Consider the following 26,598-nt stretch of genomic DNA (forward strand, 5'->3'; position numbering starts at 1 on the left):
CCAGTCACTGCCTGGCATTCTGAAAGGGACCCGTTAATCCCTACTCTTTGTTTCCTGTGTGCCAACCAATTTTCTATCCATGTCATTACCCTACCACCAATACTGTGTGCTCTAATTTTGCCCACTAATCTCCTGTGTGGGACCTTATCAAAGGCTTTCTGAAAGCCCAGGTACACCACATCCACTGGCTCTCCCTTGTCCATTTTACTTGTTACATCCTCAAAAAAATTCCAGAAGATTAGTCAAGCATGAATTCTCCTAACCACTGCAGAATTAATTTTTAGATACATAATAAGAAATAGTATGTCAGCCACAATATTAAAATGGTAACAGGCACATTTATATGTGTATTATAATTATTTTTGCTTAAGTGCCATGCTTTGACTTTTATATTTTATGATTGCTTTTTATTAGGCAGCATTAAAGCCAGTCGACGGTCATCTTACCTTCTTGCTATAACAACAGAGAGGTCAAAATCTTGTGATGAAGGCCTGAATGCTTACCATGATGAGGCAAAAGTGTACTCGTAAGATCTTGCTCTAATTTAAATTGTTTCATGACATAATACACGTAAAAGGCATTTCAGCTGGGAAATTGAATCTATTTGTGCTTCTTCACCATGTGAGAATCATGCATGGATATGGAAGTTCGCAATAACTTTTGGGTGAAATTTCGGCTATTGGGAAATGTACTCAGACACTTCTTTGCCTAGTTCACAGGAGCTGTGAACTTGGCAGATGTAAAATGGACAAACTGCAATACAAGCAGCAGTGATCCATCGCCAGGAGGGTGGTCATCTTCCCTTGGGGTCAGAAGGGCCTGAGAGGGCTGGTTAAGAATAGTACCTGCAGGAGGCTTATTATTTGTGCAAGGGGACCACTGAGACCTTTCAGGGATCTCCTGTCAAGGAGATAGTCACAAAGTACTGGAACAATTCAAGGTATCTCTGGAGCAAAGGAACAGGTGACGTTTGGATCGAGCAAGACACTTTGCGTCTTTCTACGATATAAACTAGCATCTGCAATTCCATTCTACACACCCTGTCAAGGAGATCTCTGTTAAGGATTAAAAGCATGCGAGTGCACCCTGTGAATTCCATCGTTTTAGGGACATTTGTAATTAATTCAAATCCTTAAATTTTCACTGCTTTTTCCAATGGGCTGGTGGCAATGTAGCTTGAGTGAAGTTTGGGTGATGTGTCTTACGTAATAGTGAGCAGATAACTAAGATGTGGAATGGATCAACATTAGCAAAATGGAATGACTGAGCTGGGAATCTTGGACCTTCCCTGTAAAGGAACCTAGTGAGTGTGTATTTCTGGCCACACCCTGTTACAGTTCTCAGTGAGGACAAAACATGCAGCCACAGAGGTTGGGCAATCTAGGACTTTATTTCGTGGAGCACAGCAGACTGAGCGGTATAACGTCGCGTATAAAATCAAGGTGGGCATAGATTTAGTTAAAGCACAGTCTTTATCTCAGAGTTGGCCAAAGAAGACCAGAGGGCATATGTGAGAGGGGATAGGAACCTGAGGGGCAACTTTTTCACACAGAGGGTGGTGGGTATATGGAACACAATGAAGGCATGTACAGTAACCATTCAAAAGACATTTGGACAGGTACATGGATAGGAAAGGTTTAAAGGGATATGGACCAGGCATGGGCAAATGGGACTAGCTTAGATGGGGCATGTTGGTTGGCATGGACGAGTTGGGCTGAAGGGCCTGTATATGTGTTTGTATGACTTTCTGACTACGTGCGGTAAAGAGATTAGGAGCCTTATGGTGTCAGGACAATGTCGCTAACTCGTAAATAAAATTGAATCGGAGAATACTGGGGGGGGTAGAAGTTGATTGTTCAGTGAGTAGAGAAGAACTTGTGTTTTTCACACTGGTGAAATTGAGCACCATGCTAGAAATCCATTTTAAGCACTGCACTGATCTTGTCAAAATTGGGAGTATTTTTATACCAGAGGAAAAGGTGCTGGTGCAAGCAGAAATTCCACCAAAAAAACATGTCAGGTATTCTATACGTATTCTGACACCCAGAAATAGACAAAACATTGCCCTCTTTCAGGACCAGCCTATTATCTGCTGCTTTGTGCAGTTAATTTTATCCAGGGTTGTGTTTCTAGGCTGCATGCACTATCTTTACATTTAGTCTAATGTCTATTTAAAAACAATCTTCGCAGAATTAAAGGTTAATGATGTTTACGTTTGAACATTTTAAAAAAAAGTGACAGGATTAGTGCATGTGTTAGAGCCATTTATAATTGAAATAAAAGCAAAATTTTCGATGTACGGACTATATAGTCAAAAGGTTCATGGTCTCTCTGCTTTTCTGAATCTTGCTGTTGAAGGGCATTAATCTCGCTGAATACTTCAATGAACATCTAATGCAGCACAATGTCACAATATTTAATACTACTAACAAACTCTTATTCACTTTTGATCTCTAAAATATTTGACCTGGTAACAATTTATACTTTTTAATTTAAATCCTAGCCATAAATAATGCATGGCTTGCAGCTTGCAACCACATCAGATGTCAATCAAGCAAGTTGATGTATTCTGATCCTTGTTCCCATCTATTATTTTTAGGAAATTGCCAATCCGAGTTCCTAGTCTGAAGATGCTGAGAAACTTTTTCACGGAAGTGGTAAGAATTGATTTAGAAATGAGAGTGGAGAAAAATTTATAGCCAACATTTGTTTACCAATGAAGTTTGTGTTTGCAATTTTCTGCATTAACTGTACCTCAAAATTACAGTCATGAAGTAATAAAATGAAATAAGAGATTACAACCAAATGGACCTTAATTGGTACATGCGACAATTAACAAACCTTGAAACTTTGAAATGGATTCTTGAAAATTTAGGTGTCTGTTCTTGCCCGTCCACGCATCTGAGAGTTTTCTTATTAATTGTAGGGTTATATTCATTGGTGAGATCAGTACAGTCCTCTAACCGTGGAGCCAAAGTTAGCGCAACTCTCAGTTGAAGAAGGAAATAAATGTGGCATCATCGGGTTTGAAGCATCTGGTATCTAATTAAATCTTCATTTTAAGGACACATTTTTTGCACTTAATTATTTTCAATTACATACAAAAACAAGGCAAATTTGGGAAGTAGAGTTGGTTGCATTGTGCTAATATAAAGATCAGTATACTCAATCAGCAGAGCCTGCCACTGGTAGACTGCTGTGATGATATTAAATGAGTAGAGTCTCCATCAAACGTGGTGGCATCAACATGTTGTGGGTGTTGGTGATATAAAGCATGAGCAATTTTGAAGATATATCGACCTGGAAATTCATTGCTGGTTTGTCGTGCTTGGTGCACCATATTGTTGCATTGGTACCATATTTCATTAATGTGAATGAAAGATCCTACCGTTTCCTTGGTTGCATACTGAATGTTTAGTGAACTTAGTGAATTCAAAAGGAGCAGGAAATATCCAAACGTTCCAGATCTCATCTCCGACTGCAAACCTATCCACGTTCCTGACCTCTGGTGTTCCAGATCCTAATCCTGGATCTAGACAATCTCCTGCCTCTGTCCGCACTCTGGATTAATGAGTATACCATGTGCCAAACCGAATTTCAGAACTGCTAGATGCCAGATTTTTGGAGTACTGGAACCTCGTGTTTTACGCCTGTTTGATTTATGCAAATAACGTTTTTGAAATAATGAGCTTGATCCTTTTTTCTCCAAAGCTTATTTTAAGCGCTGGTATTTCGGAATAGCGCGTTCAAATGTACTGCTGCCGACATAGCCACATACATGTTTAATTTAGGTGTTTTTGAATTGCACACTCTTTTCAAGGACATAACCCCCACGTAAAACACAAGGTGCCTGGTATTACTATACATGAATAATGAGGCCAGTTAGTCATAACAAAAAAGCATTTATACTGGCTTGGGCACAAAGTAGAAATTATATTTTTTTTAATTAGTTTTCAAACACTTTAAAGGATGACTATTCACAATTTTATTATGTATTATTTAGTCCTCAGAAAGCTTGGATGGTTCTGAAAACAATAGATCTAAGCGCCATTCTACGTCTGACCTCTGTGATGTGACCTTCAGTGATGTCAGGAAAGAGGGCTGGTTATACTTTCGACAGCTGGTCACAGAGAAGGGAAAGGTAAGTTCCGAGCCAGCATCAAAGCTTTTGTGAGTCAGACCACTGAATAATTTAGAAAGAGAGAACATAGTTTTATATTTTATAACATCACGAAATATTTTAGTTTTGGTGTTTAGGGGAAGTAAAGTCAAAGATGTTGGAACCTGGGCACATTGGTATAATTTGACCAAAATTTTAAATAACATTTAATGTTTTAGCTATCATAAAAATTAAATAATTTGGAAAGAAGAAAGATGGAACTGGATGGATATTAATAATTTCAGAATGGTATAAGATGCGGAGTTGGGAGAGGCTATACATTTATAAAACGGCAATCATGACTGATCTGATCTGATCCGATTCTCCAGCTGTTTCATATATCCTTGAGTTTGTGTTATAATGAATCCTTCAGGATGTTTTAAAGCACTTAGCAACCAAGTGAGTATTTTGGAAATATTACATAAGCCATTGTTGTCTGGATAGGTCCTTCAAACATTGCCAGATGATGCCGTAGAGTCCGCTACACAGAATCGAGCCTTTCTGCCCATCAACACAAATACCTTACTGAAGAAGGGTCTCGACCCGAAACGTCACCCATTCCTTCTCTCCAGAGATGCTGCCTGTCCCGCTGAGTTACTCCAGCTTTTTGTGTCTACCTTCAGTATAAGCCAGCATCTGCAGTTCCTTCTTACACTAATACCTTTTTGTCCACATTAAGTCACTATTTTCTTTTATGCCTTGTCTATTCAAGCGCGTGTCTAATTGTCTCTTAAATGTGGTGATTGTATCTGATTCACCATTTCTTCTGACAGCACATTCCAGATGTCCACACTTTTCCATGTGTGGGGGGAAAAAGTTCCCTCAGATTCTCTTTAAAACTTCCTCCTCCTGAAATCTTGCATCCACCCCCTTGAGTTTTAGCCTTAAAGTGTCACCTGCACCAGCTAGTGTTGTGAAACCCCAGTAAAATATTTCAGAAATGTTGTTGTTACAATGTTCTATCTTTCCTACGTTGTTCATGCTAAGCTTTTATTGACTAGCTAATGTTTGTCCAAATGAAAAATCCATTTGCACATACATTAAAATTGCATTAATAAAAAAATTACAAATGTGATATATTGAAAATATTCAAGATTAGTTAACATTGAAACCCTTCATTGTGCTAATAATTTGTTCTCTAAATGGAACGTCCACAAGAAATGTGTATAACTCAAAAGAAACATTGACAGTTTCATTATGAACTTTATGTTTGTTTATTGGTAATATATGTCTTCAACCACATAAGGTGTGATTCTGTACAAGCAAAAATACAAAGCTATATGTAACTTTTTTTTCTTAAGGAAGCGTTCCGTTTGATTAGGAATCGACTTTCTTCAACTTTTATTAATTCCTTACCATAACTAGCGTAAACCATTTAAAAAAATTGCAAGCCGAGAGCTGACATTATGAAGTTGTTCTTCACATTGTTGAGTGAGTAAGACAGGCAGTAACACAATCCTTGGAGACGTTTAAGTAACCGACTGACTGGACCCTTTCTGTTTTATTTATTTCCACAATTTTCACTCCACATTAAGTGCCAGTTTCACTAAAATATTACTTTCTCGAAAAAATCCTCTTAACAAACTGTAGAAATTCAACAAACTGTAGAAATCTTTTTTTTTCAATGTTGCTGAAAAGATCGAGAGCTGAGGCTATCGATTTACTTTGCATGTTGTACAGCGTGATCTGAATTTGAGGCAGATATTAAATAATTAATTAGCAATATGCTCTGGGGATTTTATGGTGAAGTATCAATTCTGGATGGATCCGATTCTCTGGCTATTTCTTATATCCTTGAGGTAACGTTAGAATGAATATACTAGTTATGAGCCTGCATCAGACTTGCCTTCCTTTATCAATGCAAGAATTTTAAATGTAAGTACAACATAAGATGGTGTCTTGAGATTTTTAAAGTATCATATTAAAAAGCCATTACACCGTGCAGAGTTTTCAATTGCTTATGAGTCTGTATAAAATTTATTGTCTCTAGAATTTTTTGATAAAGCAGAACTGCCATATTAGTGAATCTATCCTGCCGCATTAATGAAATGAAGCATATCATTTTAAAATCTTATTTACCTGATATCACATTGGTATCATGTCTGCTATTCATTAATTAACAATCTGCCGTGTTCACTTCATTAGCTAGCCACAACTGGAAATCATAACTCTGGAGAAAATAGTACCTAAAACTGAATGTGTTAGAGTAGATTTTTTTTTAGCACAAAAGCACATTGATGCCAAAGGTCAACAACTTAACAGATCTTTTGGAACTAATGTTCAGAGATTTTGCTCTGCTGTTACTATAAAGACATGTGTATATTTACACTTGTCATATAGAATTCATAATTTAAACACTTGTATCCACAGTGGTTTGCTTTATAAATAATCTATTGACATGGGCTGTCTTAAAAGTGAATGAAAATTCTAGGCAGTAAAATAGACCAGGATTCGAACAGTACGAAACAAAACTGCTCAAAACATAACCAGGCTTCATAGAAATAATTTTAAAGGAATCCTTTTTAGTCTTTTTATTCTTGTTTGAAAGCAGATCATTTAATTAACCAGAAAATATTGATCAGTATTTTTAAAGAAAAGGGCAAATTAAATTTTGGGATAGTAGCTTTCATCAAATATCTGGTGGAAAGACACTTTGCTTCTAACCCATCAAAATAATGCCCATGCCTACGGTTTATTTCCAGCATTTCTCATTTTGATAAATGATAATAAGAATGAGTAGGAAAAAAAACTGCAGATGCTGGTTTAAATCGACGGTGGACACAAAATGCTGGAGTAACTCAGCGGGACAGGCACCATGTCTGGAGAGAAGGAATGGGTGACGTTTCGGGTCGAGACCCTTCTTCAGACTGATGTCAGGGGAGGGGGCGGGACACCACCCCCTCCCCTGACATGAGTCTGAAGAGGGGTCTCGACCCGAAACGTCACCCATTCCTTCTCTCCACAGATGCTGCCTGACCCGCTGAGTTACTCCAGCATTTTGTGCCTACCTTTAATAAGAATGAGAGTTATTTTTCTTTTTCCCCCTCTACTATAGAAGGTGCATCCAAACACTTGCTCAGCAACAAATAGATTGGTCTGTGGCAGAATTCTACTGTATGTAGAATTCAGCTTCCACAGAAAAGGGAAAATAATTAAAATTACTGGAATATTTTTTGATACGTGTCCTGACACTCCATCTAGCTGAGGGTTTTGTGTGTTGCTTTGGCTACTTGTATTGTCACAGATTAACATATTTACATTAAAGAATCTAAATGCCGTGGAAGAAAAAGAAAATAACATTTTTGTTATAAAAGAAATCCTACATTAGGAAAATAACCTGATCATTAATGTCTTAATTTGTGATTATCACTTATTTTCACATTAGAATTTGTTGCTGTGCTTTAGAATATTACACCTCTATGCAGCGCAAGCATTGACAGCTGTCTCTGTTGATTAGGAATAATTGAAATAGACAAAAGGATTCTTAGAAAAAAAAGGTATTATGGTTTTACATGAATGTCTTCCCTTGTCTAGATATTTGCTTTGAAATGGGTTCATTTGCTTCTTTACTTCCCAGTAGTTCTGCTGTTGGCTGATGCCCCATTGATTTATTTGCTCGTTCAATTATTCATGTATTGCCATCAAGGTTAAAGCTTTCCATAGCTTTAGGGAATTTTTTCTCTTGGTTTGCTGGTATTGTGTACATGAAGATTGGGTGTGCTTGTTTTTTAAAATATTAAAATTAACAGATATTCAGTTGATGCTACCTTAAAGTTTTATTTAAAATGTTGTTTTGTGTTATTCTACAGAGGGTTGTGAGCGGCATTCGATCTTGGAAAAGAGTCTATGCCCTCCTGCGATCACATTCTCTATATCTGCACAAGGACAAAAGGGACGCCGTGACCTACGTTACTTCTCCTGCTGACGATGAACAGCCCATTTGTGTTAAAGCCTGTCTGATCGATATTTCGTACAGTGAGACTAAAAGGAAGAATGTTTTCAGGCTGACTACTTCAGACTTCTGTGAATACCTGTTCCAGGCTGAGGATAGAGATGACATGTTGAACTGGATTAAAATCATCCAAGAGAATAGTAAAACAGAGGGAGAGGTAAGCACAACACCAGCGTGATTTCAAATAAGGTAGAACATTCTGCACAATACTAATAAGGTGAGGTGGCGTCTGTGGAGAGAGAAATGTTGTTGGCATTTCAGGTCAGTGACCTTTGATTGGAACTACTTTGACCGCTGCCACGTCTATCGACAGTTGGATAGAGTACAAATTATTTTCCTGATGTGGGCAATGATGGGAATCGTAGCTTGAAAAATATCCCATAAAGATAGCATTAGGCGGCACAGTAGTTGCAATTTTTTGTTTGCCGGATAACATTCATCATTTTGATGCTCCTCCAATTCCAACTGTAAAAAGGTTGAAAACAGATTACATGAACAGTCATATATTAACGTGGGCTATTGATCTTTCCACCTCCATTAATGGATTATTTTCGATGCCGGTACTAAAGAGCAAGCTTGCTTTATGATGCGTTGCCATGGCAACACAATGGATTTCTTTGACGAAGATTTAATCTGGTAAAAGTCTGTTGAGCCCTGCAAATGGTGCAGATGTTGACTCAGTACTTTATAAAATAGATGCACTAATACATCTTACCAATTATTGCTGACCTGTATTAGTGCATTAATTTATAATGTAGCTGGCACAGGCGCATTGGTCTTAAACTGCCAACCCTAAGAGGACCTCTTTGTGTTCTGTTAACCATTCCATGTTAGTAAATAACTACCAATTCCAAGTGCTCTAACTTTGCCCAACACTTTTATTGAAAGCCTGCCAAAATTCAAATATACTATACCCGCTAATTTTTTTTCCCTCATCTCTAGTTAATAAAATCCTCAGAAAACTAGATTTATCAAACATGTTTTTCCCTTTATAAATTCCTGTTAACTCTATTCTCTTCCTTCCAGCTTGGTGGTTATAGTGTACGTGGGAGATTATGTTTGAATATATTCAAGGACTACGGTATTTAAAGTATGTTTCTTTTATTAGGACACAAGTGCCAGATTGATACAAGTCAAATTGAAGGAATACAGGAACCAGAGGTAATGAAACCAATTAGATGCTGAAATATTTCTTTATACTGCATTATTTATGATACAAGCGAGCAGCACTTTCCTCATTTGCTGCGCGCTAGGAATTTGCCTACTACAGTCAGCAGTCTGGAATGAATAAAGCTGATCTTTGTTGATACAATCTTTGTTGACTGAACTCTTCATTCTTGTTAGCTGAGGACATTTTAGAAATGTTATTTGTCACCATGGATGTGAATGGTGCATTTCTGCCAGCTGAAGGTTTTTTTTTTGTGTCAGTGTTGGACCAGGTAGCTTTCCTTGTCTGTTTTTGCCACCCGGTGCAGGTTTTTCATGTTGTGCAGACCAAAGGCTTTTCTTTCAATTCTTAATTTGAATTAAAGTGTTAAACGCACCTTTTTTTTTAAATGAAGAAAATGGGTGACGCGAGCTGTACTTTGTCCAAATTGTTATCTAGTTGGCACGCAGATTGTCATGAGAAACAAGTGACTCATTTTGTGGAAAAACTTCACTGTTTAAAAAAAGAAATTCCAAGGGGGGAAACATTATGAATATTTATCAAAACTTGGCAAACTTCCTTTGGTATGCAAAGCATATATAGCGCTATATAAGGTCTAACAATGCAAGTGTTGATATTAGAGCTGGTACCAGTGCCAAAATGTTAGCAAACGAATACTCTTAAGTCCTTCCCAGAATTGTTTCAGCTACTTAAATTAAATACGATGCTTTTGCTTTTGTAAAAAGTACAATGCCGGTTTATTTTTCCCTTCCCTCATTCATCATTTAAAAATATTGATTCAATTTTGGATTTGGAGACATTAAATACTCCTCAACACACAACCCAGACACACATTGTGTGAACCTGGACATAAAGTGTTGGTGAATCCTTGCTTGCAAGCAATCTTTGGAAATAAACCAGTATTCTTCTCCAATTCAGGCAATCCCATTTATAGCAGAAGTCAAGTTCAGCGTGGCACAGCTAATCAAGCATTGCTTCAACACCAGAGATCCAAGTTCAATCCTGACCTCGGGTGCTGTGTGTGATGCTTGCACCTTCTCGCTGTGACCTCGTGGATTTCCTCTGGTGCTCGGGTTTCCTCTAGTGCTCGCGCTCCTCCCACATCCCATTTTCTTCTGTTTTATGTTAGTGAAGTCTTCTACCCTTCTGTCTAATCAAGAAAGCCATAATAAAGCAGGTCAGTTTCTGTACATCATGAAGTGAGGAAGTCATGGCAGACCTTTGCCAATTACCATGGTTAAACCAAAAATGGAATAATTTGTTCAACTTCAATCACCACATATTACGAAGGATTTGAAGACTTTACAAAGGGTACAGTCAAAATTGAATAAATTGATTCCAGGTTTGAACCACATTTTGACCACTTTAGAACGGTGGACTTCCTTCTCTCAAGGAGATCAGTTAATCAGTGCATTATGTGACCAGAAGGGTTTGAGATTGTTGGGGAGGCTGAGGCCATGAGGGGATCTGAAATAAGATGGAAAACGTTCCTTCTCCAGGATGCATTCTCGGGCACAAAATGTAAGAGTATTGGTTGAATGGGTTAATGCAAGTTAGGACATCGGAAAACATAAGTTTAGGTAATCTCCAGTTTATAGAAAGTGGCGTGTAGCCAAGAGTACATTTGTCTCGTTGACTGGAAGTCACGGTATCTTTCCTCAGGGTTTCAGCAGATGAGAGTGAATCTGAGTAGGGTGATGCTGTGGAAATGGGATGACTCAGTGGTGGGAAAACATGTTAAAACAAGATTTGGATTTTAAAAATCTGAGATTGTACCCTTATTGTGTTGCAGCCCTGCAAATAATAAATCCGACTCTTCTCCAAAAGGATCACGGCATCATGTCATCCGTCGACCGCGATCCCCCAGACAAGATAATGCAAACAAAGGTGAATCAGCTTAATACCCCATGCTCTCTCTCCACAACCATGACCTTCTTATCGCGAGTGTTCTCGCCAGTATTCATTTTTTTCAATTGCTCACCTCTATCTCTAATTATTCAAAGTTAAGGCAAAATTTAGAGATACACTATAGATTTTTCAAAATAACAGGGATTATTGCACAATGGAGTTTGGTTTCTTCTGTTGTGGCCTCAGTCACCAGTAATCATCCTTTTAATTACAATAATTTGGATTGGTTTGTCTTATCTTTGCTTTATCTTTTAGCTCAGAAATATTTGCTGAGAGATCTAGGTGAATAATAGTGGTTCGAAGGGAAATCACTACAAAGACAAGAAGGAAAAGAAATAAGTAGAAGGAACAGTAAATAAGTAAAAGGGATTTCTTTAATCAGAAGGTGGTGAATCTGTGGAAGTCATTGCCACAGACAGCTGTGGAGGCCAAGTCATTGGGTATTTTTAAAGTGGAGATTGACAGATTCTTGATTAATACGGGTGTCAAAGGTTATGGGGTGAAGGCAGGAGAATGGGGGTTGAGAGGGAAAGATAGAGCAGCCATGATTGAATGGCAGAGTAGACTCGATGAGCCGAATGGCCTAATTCTGCTGCTATGATTTATGAACTTATGAAATTGCAGGAGGATGAGGTGACTGAATAAATAAAGTAACCGCCATTCTGATAGCACCTCCCAGTCACAAAGCCTTCTCCAGTGAGGAGCAGGACAGGGCTGTGTGGAAGTTCAGCATGTTCCCCCTCCTGATCGCATCCATAGTGACCTAGAAACACATTGTCATTCCTTAATCATCTCTGGGTCTAAATCTTGGAACTCTCTGCCAACAATAATGTGGGACTTCCTTCACAAATTCTTCTTGTAGTTTAAGTGATGATTCATCTCCATCTTCCCATGGGCAGTTGGAGATGGAGATTAAATGTGGGCTTTTAATCTCCCAGGTCTTAAAATGTTTATTTGAAAAGCAGCCCCTCATCTTCCACATAGGCACGTTGCAGCCTTCCGGACACACTGCTGAATTATTCCAGCAATTTCTGCTTTTATTTTTGATTTCTAGCATCTGCAAAAATTTTTTAGATTTATGAATAAATAATTTAATTCTGTTTGACTGACTCCAGAATTGAATCCTGAAAACCTATAAGTAGCACGAGTGTGGGGTGACTGATTCAAGAAAGCAACCCCCAGTCAATACCATCTCCCCACCAGCAAAGTATTAAGACGCACCATTTTAAGCTGTCAGAAAAAAATTATTGATGGCTGAAATTTTTTCTTATTCATATATTGTTCAGCAGGGGTGTGTTGTTGTTAAAATTCCATAGGAAAAACCTAGCATGAGAAGAAATTTAGAGTAGGCCTGAATCTTTATCTCAAGGTTTGTAAGGGCGTTGCTTCCCGGCAGGAATCAATGAGTGCACCAGAGGGCAGTCTTGTTTCAAAACGAATTGTACATCCTAATAGATAACAGCGAGAGAGGTTTATTTGTATATTAAGGCGCTGTAGCCAATTCCTTCCCAGACTTCTAGCAAGCAGAAAATGTGATAAGGAGCTGCCATTGTATGCTTTGTATAGAAAATATAAACGTAGAAATCCCTCATTTACAATTATTTTAAGATGGGTAAGAAAATGTGTGTCGGAAGGAACGGCAGTTGCTGGTTTACACCGAAGATAGACACAAATGCTTGAGTAACTCAATTGGTCAGGCAGCATCTTTGGAGAAAAAGAATAGGTGACGTTTTGGATTGAGACCCTTCTTCAGATGCTGTGAAATTAATGAGTTTGGGGAAGGAATGCATTTATTTGTTCATCCCTTTTCATTGCAGAATGTATTTTTTAATTTCAGAAAGGGTAGACCTATTACAACCAGCCTTGTTGAGAAGCAGGCACTAGTTTGGATGGAGAACTGAATGTCAAGTTGGTTGAGGACTGGACAGATGTGCTATTTGAATAAGTTGTTTGGAAATCTGCAAATCATGAGATGTATTTCAGACATCTGTTTGTAAAAATGGTGCAGATAAGGAATCTGATAAAGAACGATGATGGGGAGCGTAATTTTTTTTAGTTTAGTTTAGAGATACAGTGCGGAAACAGGCCCTTTTGGCTCACCAAGTCCGCCCTGACCACCGATCCCTGCACATTAACACTATCCAATACACACTAGGGACAATTTACAATTCATACCAAGCCAATTAACCAACAAACCTGTACGTCTTTGGAATGTGGGAGGAAACTGAAGATCTCAGAGAAAACCCACGCAGTTCACAGGGAGAACCTACAAACTCCGTACAGACAGCACCCGTGGTCAGGGTCGAGTCCGGGTCTCTGGAGCTGTATGCGCTGTAAGGCAGCAACGCCACCACTGCACGACCGTGCTGATGTGGACATCTGACGTGGGGAAGTTGTTTAAAGGCCAGTTCATCAAAGTTCAGAACTATCATATTTTGGTAAGGAGGAGAGATAAACTTTGGATGACCAAAGAGATTGTAAATTTGGTCAAAAAGATTTCTGCATTAGCGGGTATTTGCTGTATGGAACGGACAGAAATGGATTGTTTTCTCTGGAACGCCGGAGCTTACGGGTAGACCTAATAGAAGTTCACAGAATTACGAGAAGCGTCGATAGGGTAGACAGTTGGAAACTATTTCCCAGGATGGAAAAAAATCAGATGCTAGCTGCCATCGCTATAAGGTGAGAGTGCAGGTTTAAAGGAGATGTGCAGGGCAGGTATTTTACACAGAGGGTGGTGAGTGCCTAAAAGGTGTTGCCGAGGGTGGTGGTTGAGGCAGATATGATATGAGGCAGATTTTTAGATAAGCATGTGGATTTGCACGGTATGGATTATGTGCAGGCAAGAGTTGGGCTTGGCATCATGTTTGGTACAGAAATTGTGGGCCAAATGGCCTGTTGTTATCCTGTACCGTTCTATATTCTATGTTTAAACCCCTCAACCTAATGACACATCCCCTACCTGTGGTTTTCCAGGGCATGGAAGGTATTGTGGAGTTCCCACGGACACAGGGTCTGCATGCCATAGATCTGAAGTGCACGTCGAGCCTCCGTCCAGTACATTAATTCACTAAGTGAAAGCTAGAACACCCTTCCCCTTTGTTGCACTGAAAGCCTCCACTTATCAACAGCCCCGGGGAAGGCCATTTACCCCACTGAGTTTTATGCAGTTCCAGTAGAGAAACTTAGTTAACCCCATTTCCCTGCTCTTTCCTCATAGACCTGCATATTATTTTCTTTGGAATTTAATATAGATGCATGAATTCCTATCTGACAAGACCTCTGCTTTATAAATTCAAGACTTTCCCACTTTCCGCAATAGAGCAGCCCCAGTTAACAATTCATATTCTCATCAGAGAATTCAACGTGGCCTGTCCATTCTTACCCAAATGATGTTGCCAATGTTCACAGGGCAGCATCATTCTACTTCCAATTCTTGCAAAACAAATTTCTTAACCTTTTCCATAAAATAACAAAGGAAAAAGTTGATAATTTGACTGAAATTAGCAACTTGAAATCTTTCCATTATGATTTTAATATTCTGAACACATTGTGATAAGAAAATATTTAATCATGCTTCTTTTTCAGCATGCAGAAGCCGAAGTGCGAATCCATGCAGTGAGTCCATGCAGTGTCCATGCAGTGAATCCATGCAGTGTCTCCATGCAGTGAATCCATGCATCCATCATCTAGCAGTGTCCATATGTAGTGTCCCCACACGAATTTCATTGTTGAAATGATGGCATTCATTCTATTTGAATGTGAAGGTAGTTGGCATGGTTAGTAAGTTTGCACATGCAGCTAAAAAAGGTGCAGTTGACAGTGAAGAAGGTTATCCACAATTGCCATGGGATCTTGATCAACTGAGCTCATGGGTACTGTGTTATTCTAATGTTGAATTTTGACGGTACTACCAAGAACTTTCATTAGAACTGCATTTTCAAAGGCTTTTAGGATTGGGCAATAAATGCGAGCATTGCCAGCAACAACCATGAACTAAAAATGAATAAATTGAAACGGAAGTAATCTTGCAATACTTATTTCTTTTTCCAGATGAAAGTAGCCCTCCAAAGGACAAGAGCTCTTGGCTGAACATAATGAAGAAGACAAAGAAAGCAGTTTCTGGAGTAGCGTTTGGTGTTCGGCTGGAGGAATGTCAGCCTGGTGTAAATAACAAGGTACTGGTTATGTGTGCATGCCTTTACTCAGCTGGAAATGTTTGTGTATGTAGCAACACCATGATACATACAAGTGGCTTGTATTTAAAAAGTGTTTTACTTACATCTACCCCACTCTCCGTTCCCCCATTCATTCCACATCTCCACCTGTCCAATCTTTAAGACATTCCTGAAATCTACCTCTGACCAAAAATGTAACGTAGCTTATCCTTATTACTCATATACTCTATTAAAAAAATTATTAAATAAAGATCCTACAAAATACCTTGGGTTGTTTTACTTTGTGAAGTGTTATAAATATATGTTGTGTTTTGCTGTCCTCTTTCGGGTAAAAAAAATCATCTGCTCTTCTGTTTTAAAGTTAAATACCGGCCTATATTGTTCCTCTGTTGATCAGATATTGATATACGTGTTTATTTGTTTTTCAGTTTATTCCGTTGATAGTGGAGATTTGTTGTAAACTGGTGGAGGAGAAGGGTTTGGAGTACACAGGGATCTATAGGGTACCAGGGAACAATGCCATGGTCTCCAGCCTGCAGGACCAACTGAATAAGGGAATGACTGATCTAAATACCTCAGAAGAAGTAAGCTTCCGGTTCTTCTACAAACTTATTGCCATCCCCTTCTCTGCAGTTGCATGGAGTCTGGTTTTGTAAGAAAGTTTCTGAAAGCCATCTGACTTATCAGTCTCCACGAGTCAACAGTGTTTTATTGTCAGAAGTCCCAGATAGAACAATGAAATTCTTACTTGCAGCAGCACAACAGAATATGTAAACATAGTACACTGTAAACAATATAATGAACGGCAAAAAAGTCCAGCGTGTGTATATGTGTGTGTATGTATATTTATGTGTGTGTATATATATAAACATAGCACAAAAAGTAAGGAAATTTGTGTTTGGTAGATTATTTCTTTGTTGTAACAATGCTTCTTGGCAATAAATCTTATACCGTTGGAAAGCCTGTTTATTTCCCTTTTAAATGGTGCCACATTTGTAAGGAACATGCATTTGTGGGATGAGCAGCAGAGCTGAGAATGTGGGTTGCGCCCATAAAAAATCTGCCAAATCTTCTCTGCCAATGCCAAACAGCTTATTCTGCCATTAACTCTTGTTCGGTGTTGTTTGGTGGATTGGATGATTGAAGTCTGAAGAAACAAGACATATTGGCAATTTAACAATTTATTCATTTAATAAACAGGAGCCTCAGTAGCGTGTGGAAGAACCATACACAGCCACAACAGCCTGGCACCTCCTCCTCATGCTGGTCACCAGCCTGGTCACACACTGTTGTGGGATGGCATCCCATTCTTCAACCAGCATTTGTCGCAAGTCAGCCAACGTGGTTGTGTTGGTCACTCTGGCACGAACAGCACGCCCAAGCTGATCCCACAAGTGTTCAATGGGGTTGAGGTCAGGACTGCTGGCAGGCCATTCCATCCTCTCCACTCCCAAATTCTGGAGGTAGTCTCTGAGAAACCCTGCTCTGTGGGGGCGAGCATTGTCATCTTGGAGGATCGAGTTCGGTCCCAGACTGTGGAGATATGGGATTGCCACTGGTTGCAGAATCTCATCTCGATATCTCTCTGCATTGAGATTGCCTCCAATGATGACAAGCCTCGTTTTTCCAGTGAGGGCGATGCCACCCCACACCTCTTTTATGCATGCCTGCAACCAGCTTGAAGTTGCCCTATCGCACGGGCCCTATCCAGATCAGTCAAACGTGGCATGCCGATTCTTGGAGCAGACACCTACTGACCACTGTAGCAGGGCCCATGCTCACAGATGCTGCCAATCAGGTGCCAATCAGGCACCTGATTGTCAGCACCTGGGGGTACCAGAAGCTCAAAACAAGAGTCAATAGCAACAGCAGAATAAGCTGTTTGGCATTGGCAGAGAAGATTTGGCAAATTTTTCATGGGCGCAACCCATATACTCAGCTCTGCTGCTCATCCGACAAATGCATGTTCCTTACAAATGTGGCACCATTTAAAAGGGAAATAAACAGGCTTTCCAACGGTATAAGATTTATTGCCAAGAAGCATTGTTACAACAAAGAAATAATCTACCAAACACAAATTTCCTTACTTTTTGTGCTATGTTTATATACATACACTTACAGAATATATATATATACACTGAATATATATATATACACACACATGCTGAATATACACACACACTCAAACAGTAATAGTGATCCAGCAACAGTTTTTAGTCAACGAGAATAACATCTTTGTCCTTATTCATCAATGGCTTATAAGAGACTTTGACTTTGATCCAGTGCCTCAAAGACATCTTTCATCCTTTGCCCCAAGTCTCTGATACAGAGTTCATGGTTCATCAAACAATGGTTAACTGTAGGGGTCTGTATTGACATGGTGTTCTCTATGATGGCTATTTATATTAGATCATGCTGTCTTCGCAGAAATGGCAGGACCTGAATGTGATCAGCAGTTTGCTTAAACTATTTTTCCGAAAGCTTCCTCAGCCTCTCTTCACAGATGGTGAGTAAAATATCTTAATTATCAATTGATGCAGTGTGAAAAAGTGAATCACGTGTAATTTGATGACATTTACTGTGTATCATTAGATTAAATCAATTGTGAAAAGTCATAAACTCCCATTTAGAAGCGTTTCTAAAATGATCATCGAAAATGGCCCTTCGGTCCACAATGTCTGTGCAAAGCATAATGGCAAGATAAACTTTTATCTCACTGCATATCCCTACATTTCCTGCATATACGTGTGCTTATCCAAAAGTGTCTTAAATGCCATTATCACATCTGCATCCACCACCATCCTTGGCAGCACAATCCAGGCATTCATCACCCTCTGTGTATTAAAAAAAAAACGTCCCACACATCCCCTTCAAAGTTTGTCCCTTTTCCCTTAAAGCTAAAAGTTGACAAATCTCTAAACTCATTGGTGGCTTTTCACATTCATGCAGTGTCAAAGTGCCTCATATACAAAGGTGATTCAGAACTGCTGATGCAGACTTCGATGAAATAGCATTTGATGAATTACTAATTAATGTTTTTTTGCTGATACTGACTCAGGAAATATATCTAACTTCCCTTTCCCATCTTTTTGATATTCGTATAGTTTGATGATGTCTTGCTTCCACTTAGGTTTATATAGGTTTTGCAATGACTGATGTCAGCCTCATTAGACATGGCAAACCCCATATAAAGCTATGGGTACACAGGTTTTTGTGGGAACTGCAAACTCTTCCATGGATAAAACAGGAGGTGCCCAAGTATTTAAATAATTTCCTGCTTCAGTTTCTCTTCTCCGCTCATTATTGTCTCTGGATTCCTTGAAACCTTCAGGAATTCCTTCCTTCTCCCCACGTATCTCCTTCCTTCCTGGGGGGAAGAATTCCTTCCTTCCCCCCACGTATTTCCCATTTATAAGCTGCTTGTCAGTGACATTCAAAACCTAGTCAAATTCCACTAAAATTGATGACACTGTATTCTAGATCACAACCAACTCTTTTCACCTCTTCAAAGTTTCTGTGTAATCAAATACTTTGCTTAACAATTAGTTCTTTAATTAGACTTTCGCAAACATAAAGCTATCACCTTTGGTCCCCGTTACAAAATTTGTTCCGCAACTATTCATTTTGGACACAACCCAGCTCTTTATTCAGGCAAACTACCCTGTTTCCAACCTTGACATTTTATTTGATATTGACCTGAGATTTCAACTTTAGAATCTCTGTTTCAATAAGGCTGGCTAACGTCTACCACAGGCTAACATGTATATTATTGTCTTCTGTGCCTTACAGATAAATACAATGATTTCATCGAAGCTAACAGACTGGAAGATGCAGCGGAAAGACTTCAAACATTTAAGAAACTGGTAAATTGTACTAGATAATATATCTAATACCCTGAATATATTCTAACTTCAAATAATCACTTTTGCTTTCTCATTTCATGACAAATTGATATTATCAATGTCCATTGAAAATGAATTTAAAAGAAAAGCTTGCTTCCTCGGGCTTCTTTAAATCCATCCTCAACTTTTTTTGCCTCAAGGAGAAGATCCCACTTTCTGTTCTTTCTACAAAACTTATTTCTGGAATAATTTTAATGAATCTCTTACAGTATTGACTTATTTTCAAAGCCCTAAATTTCCAGTGATTTATAAAGTTTTCCCGTCACTCTGTTTCTGTGAAACTAGTATCCTAATTTTTTTTTAACCCATCAATCTATCAAAATTCACATGAACTCCCTGTTCTCACTTTTCTTGCACCTCTTTAACATTGCAACATTTAATTTAACCCTAATTCTGCTTCTGCCACTTCAAACTTTGGGAATACTTGCCTTCTGCCATGGGTCTTCCTAATTTCACCAGTCTATGTCCTTCTGATTTGTATTACATTTGTCCTCACTATTTATAACATTAAACACATTTACAGGTTTCTATCATCTATAACTTTGAAATTGTGCTTACTACATCCAAGGGATTAAAGTATGTTCAAAAATACAATAATCTCCTCGTTTCTTTTCATCTGAAAAATTATCATTCACAAAAGCCTTCTGTCAGGTTATGCCTATATAAAAGATTAGGCTGAAACTGTGCTGTTTAATATTTAAATGTAATTTCTGTAACAATGGAAATTATAGCAAATGAACATGAATGTTCAATTCTGTGCTAATATATCCTGCATTATTTCAGCTTTGGAATTTACCAGAATATTATTTTGAAACCCTGAAGTTTCTCACGGGTCATCTGAAGACAGTAGCAGATCACTCTGAAACCAACAAGGTGCTCTACACTTTCAACCTATCATTTTAATTCTATGTTGATGACTAAAAATAAATGTCTCTCTCTCTGCAGTTTTTCCCACATAAAATTATTAAATCCAATATAAATGCATCTTGCACTGCAAAGCAGTTAAATAAAAAACAATGTTGTTAAAAATGTGTATTAGAAGATGCTTTGAAAAAGATAAAGAAGAAATAGGAAAGTTAGATTTTTGGACTGAGAGTTCCATATTCTGCTTTTGAACCTATGATGGCCTTTTTCCACCCCGGTCATTCCTTCTTTTCCCTGCTCCCGACAGGCAAAAGATGCAGAAGCTTGAAAGTGTGCATCACCAGATTCAAGAACAGCTTCTTCCCCTCTTTATTTGGCTGATGAACAGCCCTTCCATAAGCTAGGGTACATTCAACTTTACCTCCATTGCAGACATTGGACTTTGTCCATGGAACTGCTGCATTACAATGCTGAGAACTATATTCTGCACTTTGTATCATGTCGTTTGCTCCATCTAATGTACTTGAGTTTGACCTGATTGTATTTATATATAGTATAATCCGATCTAATTGGATAGCAATCGAAACAAAGCTTCTCACTGTACCTTTGTACACGTGGCAATAATAAACCTAAACTTACAGGTTGCAATGCTGAAAATAGAATGAAAATAGAGGACATAAAGTTTGGAATGGGCAGAATTTTTGAAACAAAGATAAATAATGCAAAGTATTTTGAATTCTGTGCATTGGATGGGACATGCAGTTTATTATCAACCCAAGTCTACTTGGGTCAATATGTGGGGTAAATATCCTTGAGACTTCCAGAGTTTAAACTGAGTGTATGCGGACACAGAACTGTGTATGAGGACACAGAGCTGGACACAGAGCGGAAATAGAGCTGAATTCTTCAAACCAAGTTCCTAAATGGAAACACTGACATTTCATTCTGTCAGTGTTTTGGATTGATTTAACTTGAAAGACACACCATGGAAACAGGCCCTTTGGCCTATCGAGTCCATGTCGACCCTTGATCACCCGATCACACTATTTATCCCACATTCGCATCCACCCCCTACACACTGGGGACAATTAACCTACAAACCTGCTCGTTTCTGGGATGTGGTAGGAAACCGGAGCAAATGGAGAAAACCCAAAGAAAAAACGTGCAAGCTCCACACAGATAGCACCCGAGGTCAGGTTAGAACCCGGGTCTCTGGCGCTGTAGACAGCAGCTCCATTTTGCAATTGAACATCTTTTCTTTCCTGCAATGGAACACAGCAGCAATAATTTCCAGGATGTTTAACACCCCTCCAGAAATTTGAGCAAATATAAATTCTCCTTGCACTTTCCTGGCCTGACGTGCATGGTTTGACCCAGCATAGTACTCTCATTATGGCATTGTGGGAGAATTTGGACTAACTTGGAGTGGGAAACGGAAACTATTCTATGGCTATGTAGAAAGTATCGAGGAGTGAAACTAATTGTGTAACACTTCAAAGAGCTAACATAAGCAAGATGAACTGAATAGTCTTTTCCTCTGCCTTTTCATTTTGAGGGTCATCTGTGTCCAGTAAAGCTACCGTGCATGGATTTTGGGGAACTTTTTGTAATGAATGTTTTTCAAGAATCAAGAGTGTTTAATTGTCATATTTACCGACAATAGAACAATGGAATTCTCATTTGCGGCAGTTAATATATAATCAATAAAAATTCAATAAATGAATAACGCCAATCCTGATGCAGAAAAAAACCCAAAGTCCTTAATACAACCAAAGATAGTTCACAGTTGAGGTTAGTGTTCAAGAGCCTGAGTTGTTGTACAGAAGCTATTCTTGAACCTAGTGCTCACTGTTTTCAGATTCTATACCTTCTTCCCGATGGTAGGAGTAAAATGATCTATTATTAACTTTACCAATTAATTTACTCATCACCGACAATTCCTCTGAATATGAATTTGTTTTCCAGTCTGACATTGCCTTTTGTTTTCTCCCGCTTAGATGGAACCACGGAATCTGGCACTGGTGTTTGGCCCAACACTTGTGAGAACATCAGAGGACAAAATGATCGACATGGTGACACACATGCAAGATCGGTACAAAATCATTGAAACCTTAATACAACATGTACGTTTCAAACTTTTTCTTATGACTGAATAACTGAATGATTTATTGAGAAGAATCAAATCATTCCAAAATGCTACAGTTTCTGAAATGGCTCCTGGAGATTGGAAGGTAGTTATGGCTCCTGGAATGGCAGGTTTGCCATATGTAGTGAGATTGGCACAGCTCCAATTCTCCAGACTTTAATAGAAAGAGAGGTTATGCAGTTGAAAATTGCAGGTGGATTGTTTCCCCTGGCTAACAAATCCAGATACAGGGAGACAAAACTTTGAATGAGTGATAGGCCAGAGATCAGTACTGAGATGAGGAGAAATGTATTCACTCAGAGGGTGGTGGTTCAGTCGCTCATGCCATACATAAATAGCTGGAGATAAATCATCGGGCAGACAAGTAATATCAGGACAGTGCAGTAAAATAGAGCTGAGGTGGAAGATCAGTGATAATTTTGATGAATGACGGAGCAGGCTTGAGGGCCAAGTGCCTTAACTCCTGCTCCTAGTGCTCTTGTTCTTATGCTGTTGTAAACTCAAAAGCTAACCAAGCACAGGATTAGATTGGTGAAAGAGTACAGAGATAGGAAAGAAACTAACAGAATCACGGAGCATCTGCTTAGGCTTAGGAGAATTCTGTGGTCAAGATACGTAAATGAGAAAACATTTGTAACCTACTTATAAAGGACAAGCTCAGCAAGTGAGCAGCACCTGTGGAAAGAGAAACCTGCACAAGTAGCGGCAGATGTGGAGTGCCGCTCGACATTACGTCCGACCGGGGGCCACAGTTCACCTCCGAACTGTGGTCGTCCATGGCTCACCTACTGGGGGTTAACCTACACCGCACCACAGCGTACCATCTGCAGGCGAACGGCGTGGTGGAGCACTTTCACCGCCAGCTCAAGGCTGCCCTGAAGGCTCGGCTCATTGACCCGGACTGGGTCGACACATTGCCTTGGGTTTTACTGGGCGTCCACACTGCGCCCAAAGAGAACTTGTCCACCTCCTCGGCTGAGTTGGTGTACGGGGCCCCGCTGACGGTGCCCGGTGAGTTTATTCCATCAGCCCAGGGTCAGGTGGAACAACCATCGGCCGCCCTGCAACGCCTTCGGGAGACGGTGGGCAAGCTGGCACCGGTGCCGACGCCTCGCCACGGTTCGGTTCAGTCGCATGTCCCTTCCGCCCTGCAGGACTGTCCGTTTGTTTTCCTGCGCCGGGATGCACACCGGACGCCCCTTCAGCGTCCGTATGAAGGACCATTCAAGGTGCTCGAGCGTGGCTCTGCCACTTTCGTTTTGGACATGGGGGGTCGTCCTGAGACGGTCTCCATTGCGCGGCTGAAGCCGGCGCACGTAGGCGTTAGCCAGCCGGTCCTACTGACACGGCCTCGCCCTCAGGGTCGTCCTGCGTCCCGGCCCTTACCCCCAGCGTCCCCGCGGCCTTCTTCGCCTGGCGGTGTGGTTCTGGTTCCTGCGACCGCCGTGGTGCGCACACGGGCTGGTCGTCTCATACGTCCCCCTGTCCGTTTCGTGCCTCCGGTTCTTGGGAGGGGGGGGGTCCTGTGGCGGTGCCCGGGGATTAGGCCACTCCCTGGTTCATCGGCACGGGTTGGACAGGGCTGGGGAAGGGACTAGCACTACGAGGTTTGCCGGAAGGGGCTGGAGAGATAACTCATGCTTGAGACTGAAGAGAGTGTGGATGTTCTGTTGCTGGATTAAATTACTGTTAATACTTACCTGGCGTCTTGCCTGATTCCTACCGCGCCCAGACCCACTACAAACCATCCATATTTGGGGTCCACAATTCCTAGCATTTTCCATTTTTGTTTCAGATTTCCACCATCTGCTTTTTTTTGACTTGCGTATAAATTCAATGATTCAAAGAGCAAGTTTTGATGTGCTGAATGCTATTAATATCTAATAGAATTTGTGTAATTTTAGGTTCCTTTGAAACATTGATTCTTCATTTTGATACAGTAATTAATGAGCTGCAACATTTTTTTGAATTGAACTAATTTACTGTATTGTGTCCTGCATCTGTATAAATTCTCAGCATTTTTTAATTACCAATATCGAGCCAGTGCATTACTATTTAGCACCAACCCTCCAGTATTGTAGTTATTGATATAATTTGTATTATTCAAGATTATAGTACTATGGCTACAATTGTAGATGGGCCAACTGCCTGAGATAACTTTCTAATTTGTATCAGAACCTAATAAGGCCAAGCATTAGATAAGACTATTCTAATAGAAAACTAGAAAAATATGGAATTTCTCAGAAGGTCAGGCTGCATCTGTGGGACCAGAAACAGTTAATATTTCAGATCAAAGATGTAGCCTGACCTGCTGAGTATTTCCAGCATCTTCTGTTTTTATTTTAGATTTTCAGTATCTGTAGGGTTTTTTTATTTTTGCTAGCAAGACTGTTTCCTCTTTACCATAAATTGGTGAGATGATTTGTAGTTGGCAGCATGTCGCTGTGTCCTGTTAGTAATCCCTCATCCTTGTAAATCACAATAGAATGATTCTCTATATTTCTAGTGCTTTCAAACTGTTATTGATAGCAATGCAGTGCACAAATCCCTTTTATTTCTCTATTATATAAGTGCTCCAGTGCTAGCAGATTATTAGGATAACTTTTGAAACCAATTTGCTTTTTTTTAGTATGACTGGTTTTTCAATGAAGACCGGGACATGGATGGGAAAGTAAGTAGCATTCTATGTAACTTGAAGACTTTAGATGAAATCAAAATAATAATTTTCCTACAGTAAGGGGTGGAGAGGGGAGTTACAGGATTTAGACTCGAAGACATTGAAGGAATGCTGATCCATATCAAAATCGGTGTGGTATATGATACGGAAGGGAATATGCAGGCGGCGGTATCTCGATGCAACTATTGGCCTTGATCCCCTTGGTGGTAGAAGTTGTGGGTTTGTGGTGTGAGGTTTGATTACCCTGACAAATGTCTGCAATGCATTATGCACATGGCACCCATTGCAGCCACCATGTACTGATGATGGAGAATTGAATACAGTGTTCCCGTGTCATAATGTTTTAAATCAATTTCTATTACACCCTGCTTTTAAGATTATGTTTTGTTTTTTTAAATGATTTAAATCCTTTTGAACTGATAAATTTTGCTGGCCAAACACAATGTAGAGCCCAGCCACAAAATGCTGGAGTAACTCAGCGGGTCAGGCAGCATCTCGGGAAGGGTCTCGACCTGAAACGTCACCCATTCCTTCTCTCCCGAGATGCTGCCTGACCAGCTGACTTACTCCAACATTATGTGTCTACCTTCGATTTAAACCAACATCTGCTTTTTAATTTCCCTACACAATGTAGAGGCCTTTGATAGCAACAAGCTGCTGAATGGTCAAGGGACAGGACCTGCCGGCCACAATGTCACTGGTCGGCCTCTTGCCTTGCAGTAGTGTTGGAGCAGTGAGGCGTGGCGTACATTTAACCTCCCCGGGCCACAAAATGTGTCCGTGCATAGAAATAGCGGGAACAAAAAGTAGACAGGAAAAATAACGTTTTGGCCCATATAGTCACCTAACATTTATGCTTAAATTTAATTTTTAAGGTGGAATTATTCAGCAGTTTCATAGTGAAGGATATTTTAGTGATAGAAAAATTGCTCTTCAGGTAAATCCCTTGGTCAATCCGAGGGGAAAATATCATTGCTCTCATAGAGAAATCTATAATGAACTTTTTGGAGTAACCAAAGACATCTGAATGGAACACCTTTATAAAAGTGGTGTGATTATTTGCAACTGATAAACAATTTTTAAAAACAATATTGAGATTAAATAAATATGCTTTGAAATGTATCTTGATGTTGTAGGCCCCAGTTGACCATGGAGGTAATACAGAGTTACAACCAGTACCAAACATAGACCATCTCCTGTTAAACATTGGGAGAATTGGAGGAGCACCAGGAGACATCTCAGGTAACAAAAACATCGCAATACTTTATAATGTTGGCTCTTCCAAATTGAGATAATATTTCAAACTGTTGGAGTAACTCAGCGGGTCAGGCAGCATCTCGGGAGAGAAGGAATGGGTGATGTTCCAGTTTTATTAGTTGCATACTATGCATACTATGTTTTTCTAACTTAGACAAACTTAGACAAAAACAAGAACCATAGGAAGCAATAGGTCAGGCAGCATCTGTGGAAAGAGAAACATTTTGGGTCAGATCCTTCTCGATCTGCATGACCTCCACGACATATATCCATGGTAACACTGAATGACCCATCGGATTAATTCCCATTGTCCCATTTATTCCTCCTCCACCTTGTTTGCATCTTAAAATCAACGTTGTTTCTCTCTCATGGATCTGTCAAAGGGTA

At 39.6% G+C, this 26,598-nt stretch overlaps 1 protein-coding gene across 8 annotated transcripts in view; it reads left to right on the plus strand.

The window, feature by feature from the left end:
* Positions 1–26,598, plus strand: part of arhgap23a (Rho GTPase activating protein 23a) — a 240,353-nt gene that overhangs the window by 191,697 nt on the left and 22,058 nt on the right. For all 8 annotated transcript variants that reach the window (XR_013549132.1, XR_013549133.1, XR_013549134.1 and 5 more), the window contains 14 exons: positions 415–526; positions 2,600–2,657; positions 4,004–4,141; positions 7,969–8,268; positions 9,220–9,272; positions 11,072–11,166; positions 15,241–15,365; positions 15,794–15,949; positions 17,793–17,871; positions 19,155–19,228; positions 20,051–20,140; positions 22,129–22,254; positions 24,907–24,948; positions 26,091–26,196. Coding sequence is in view for 5 of the 8 variants with exons in the window: in XM_078424707.1 (XP_078280833.1) it covers positions 415–526; positions 2,600–2,657; positions 4,004–4,141; positions 7,969–8,268; positions 9,220–9,272; positions 11,072–11,166; positions 15,241–15,365; positions 15,794–15,949; positions 17,793–17,871; positions 19,155–19,228; positions 20,051–20,140; positions 22,129–22,254; positions 24,907–24,948; positions 26,091–26,196 (1,554 nt within the window). In the remaining 3 variants the exon portion in view is untranslated. The remainder of the gene's footprint in view (positions 1–414; positions 527–2,599; positions 2,658–4,003; positions 4,142–7,968; positions 8,269–9,219; positions 9,273–11,071; positions 11,167–15,240; positions 15,366–15,793; positions 15,950–17,792; positions 17,872–19,154; positions 19,229–20,050; positions 20,141–22,128; positions 22,255–24,906; positions 24,949–26,090; positions 26,197–26,598) is intronic.

The sequence above is a fragment of the Rhinoraja longicauda genome, chromosome 29 (assembly GCF_053455715.1).
Source record: "Rhinoraja longicauda isolate Sanriku21f chromosome 29, sRhiLon1.1, whole genome shotgun sequence".
Taxonomy (NCBI): domain Eukaryota; kingdom Metazoa; phylum Chordata; class Chondrichthyes; order Rajiformes; family Arhynchobatidae; genus Rhinoraja; species Rhinoraja longicauda.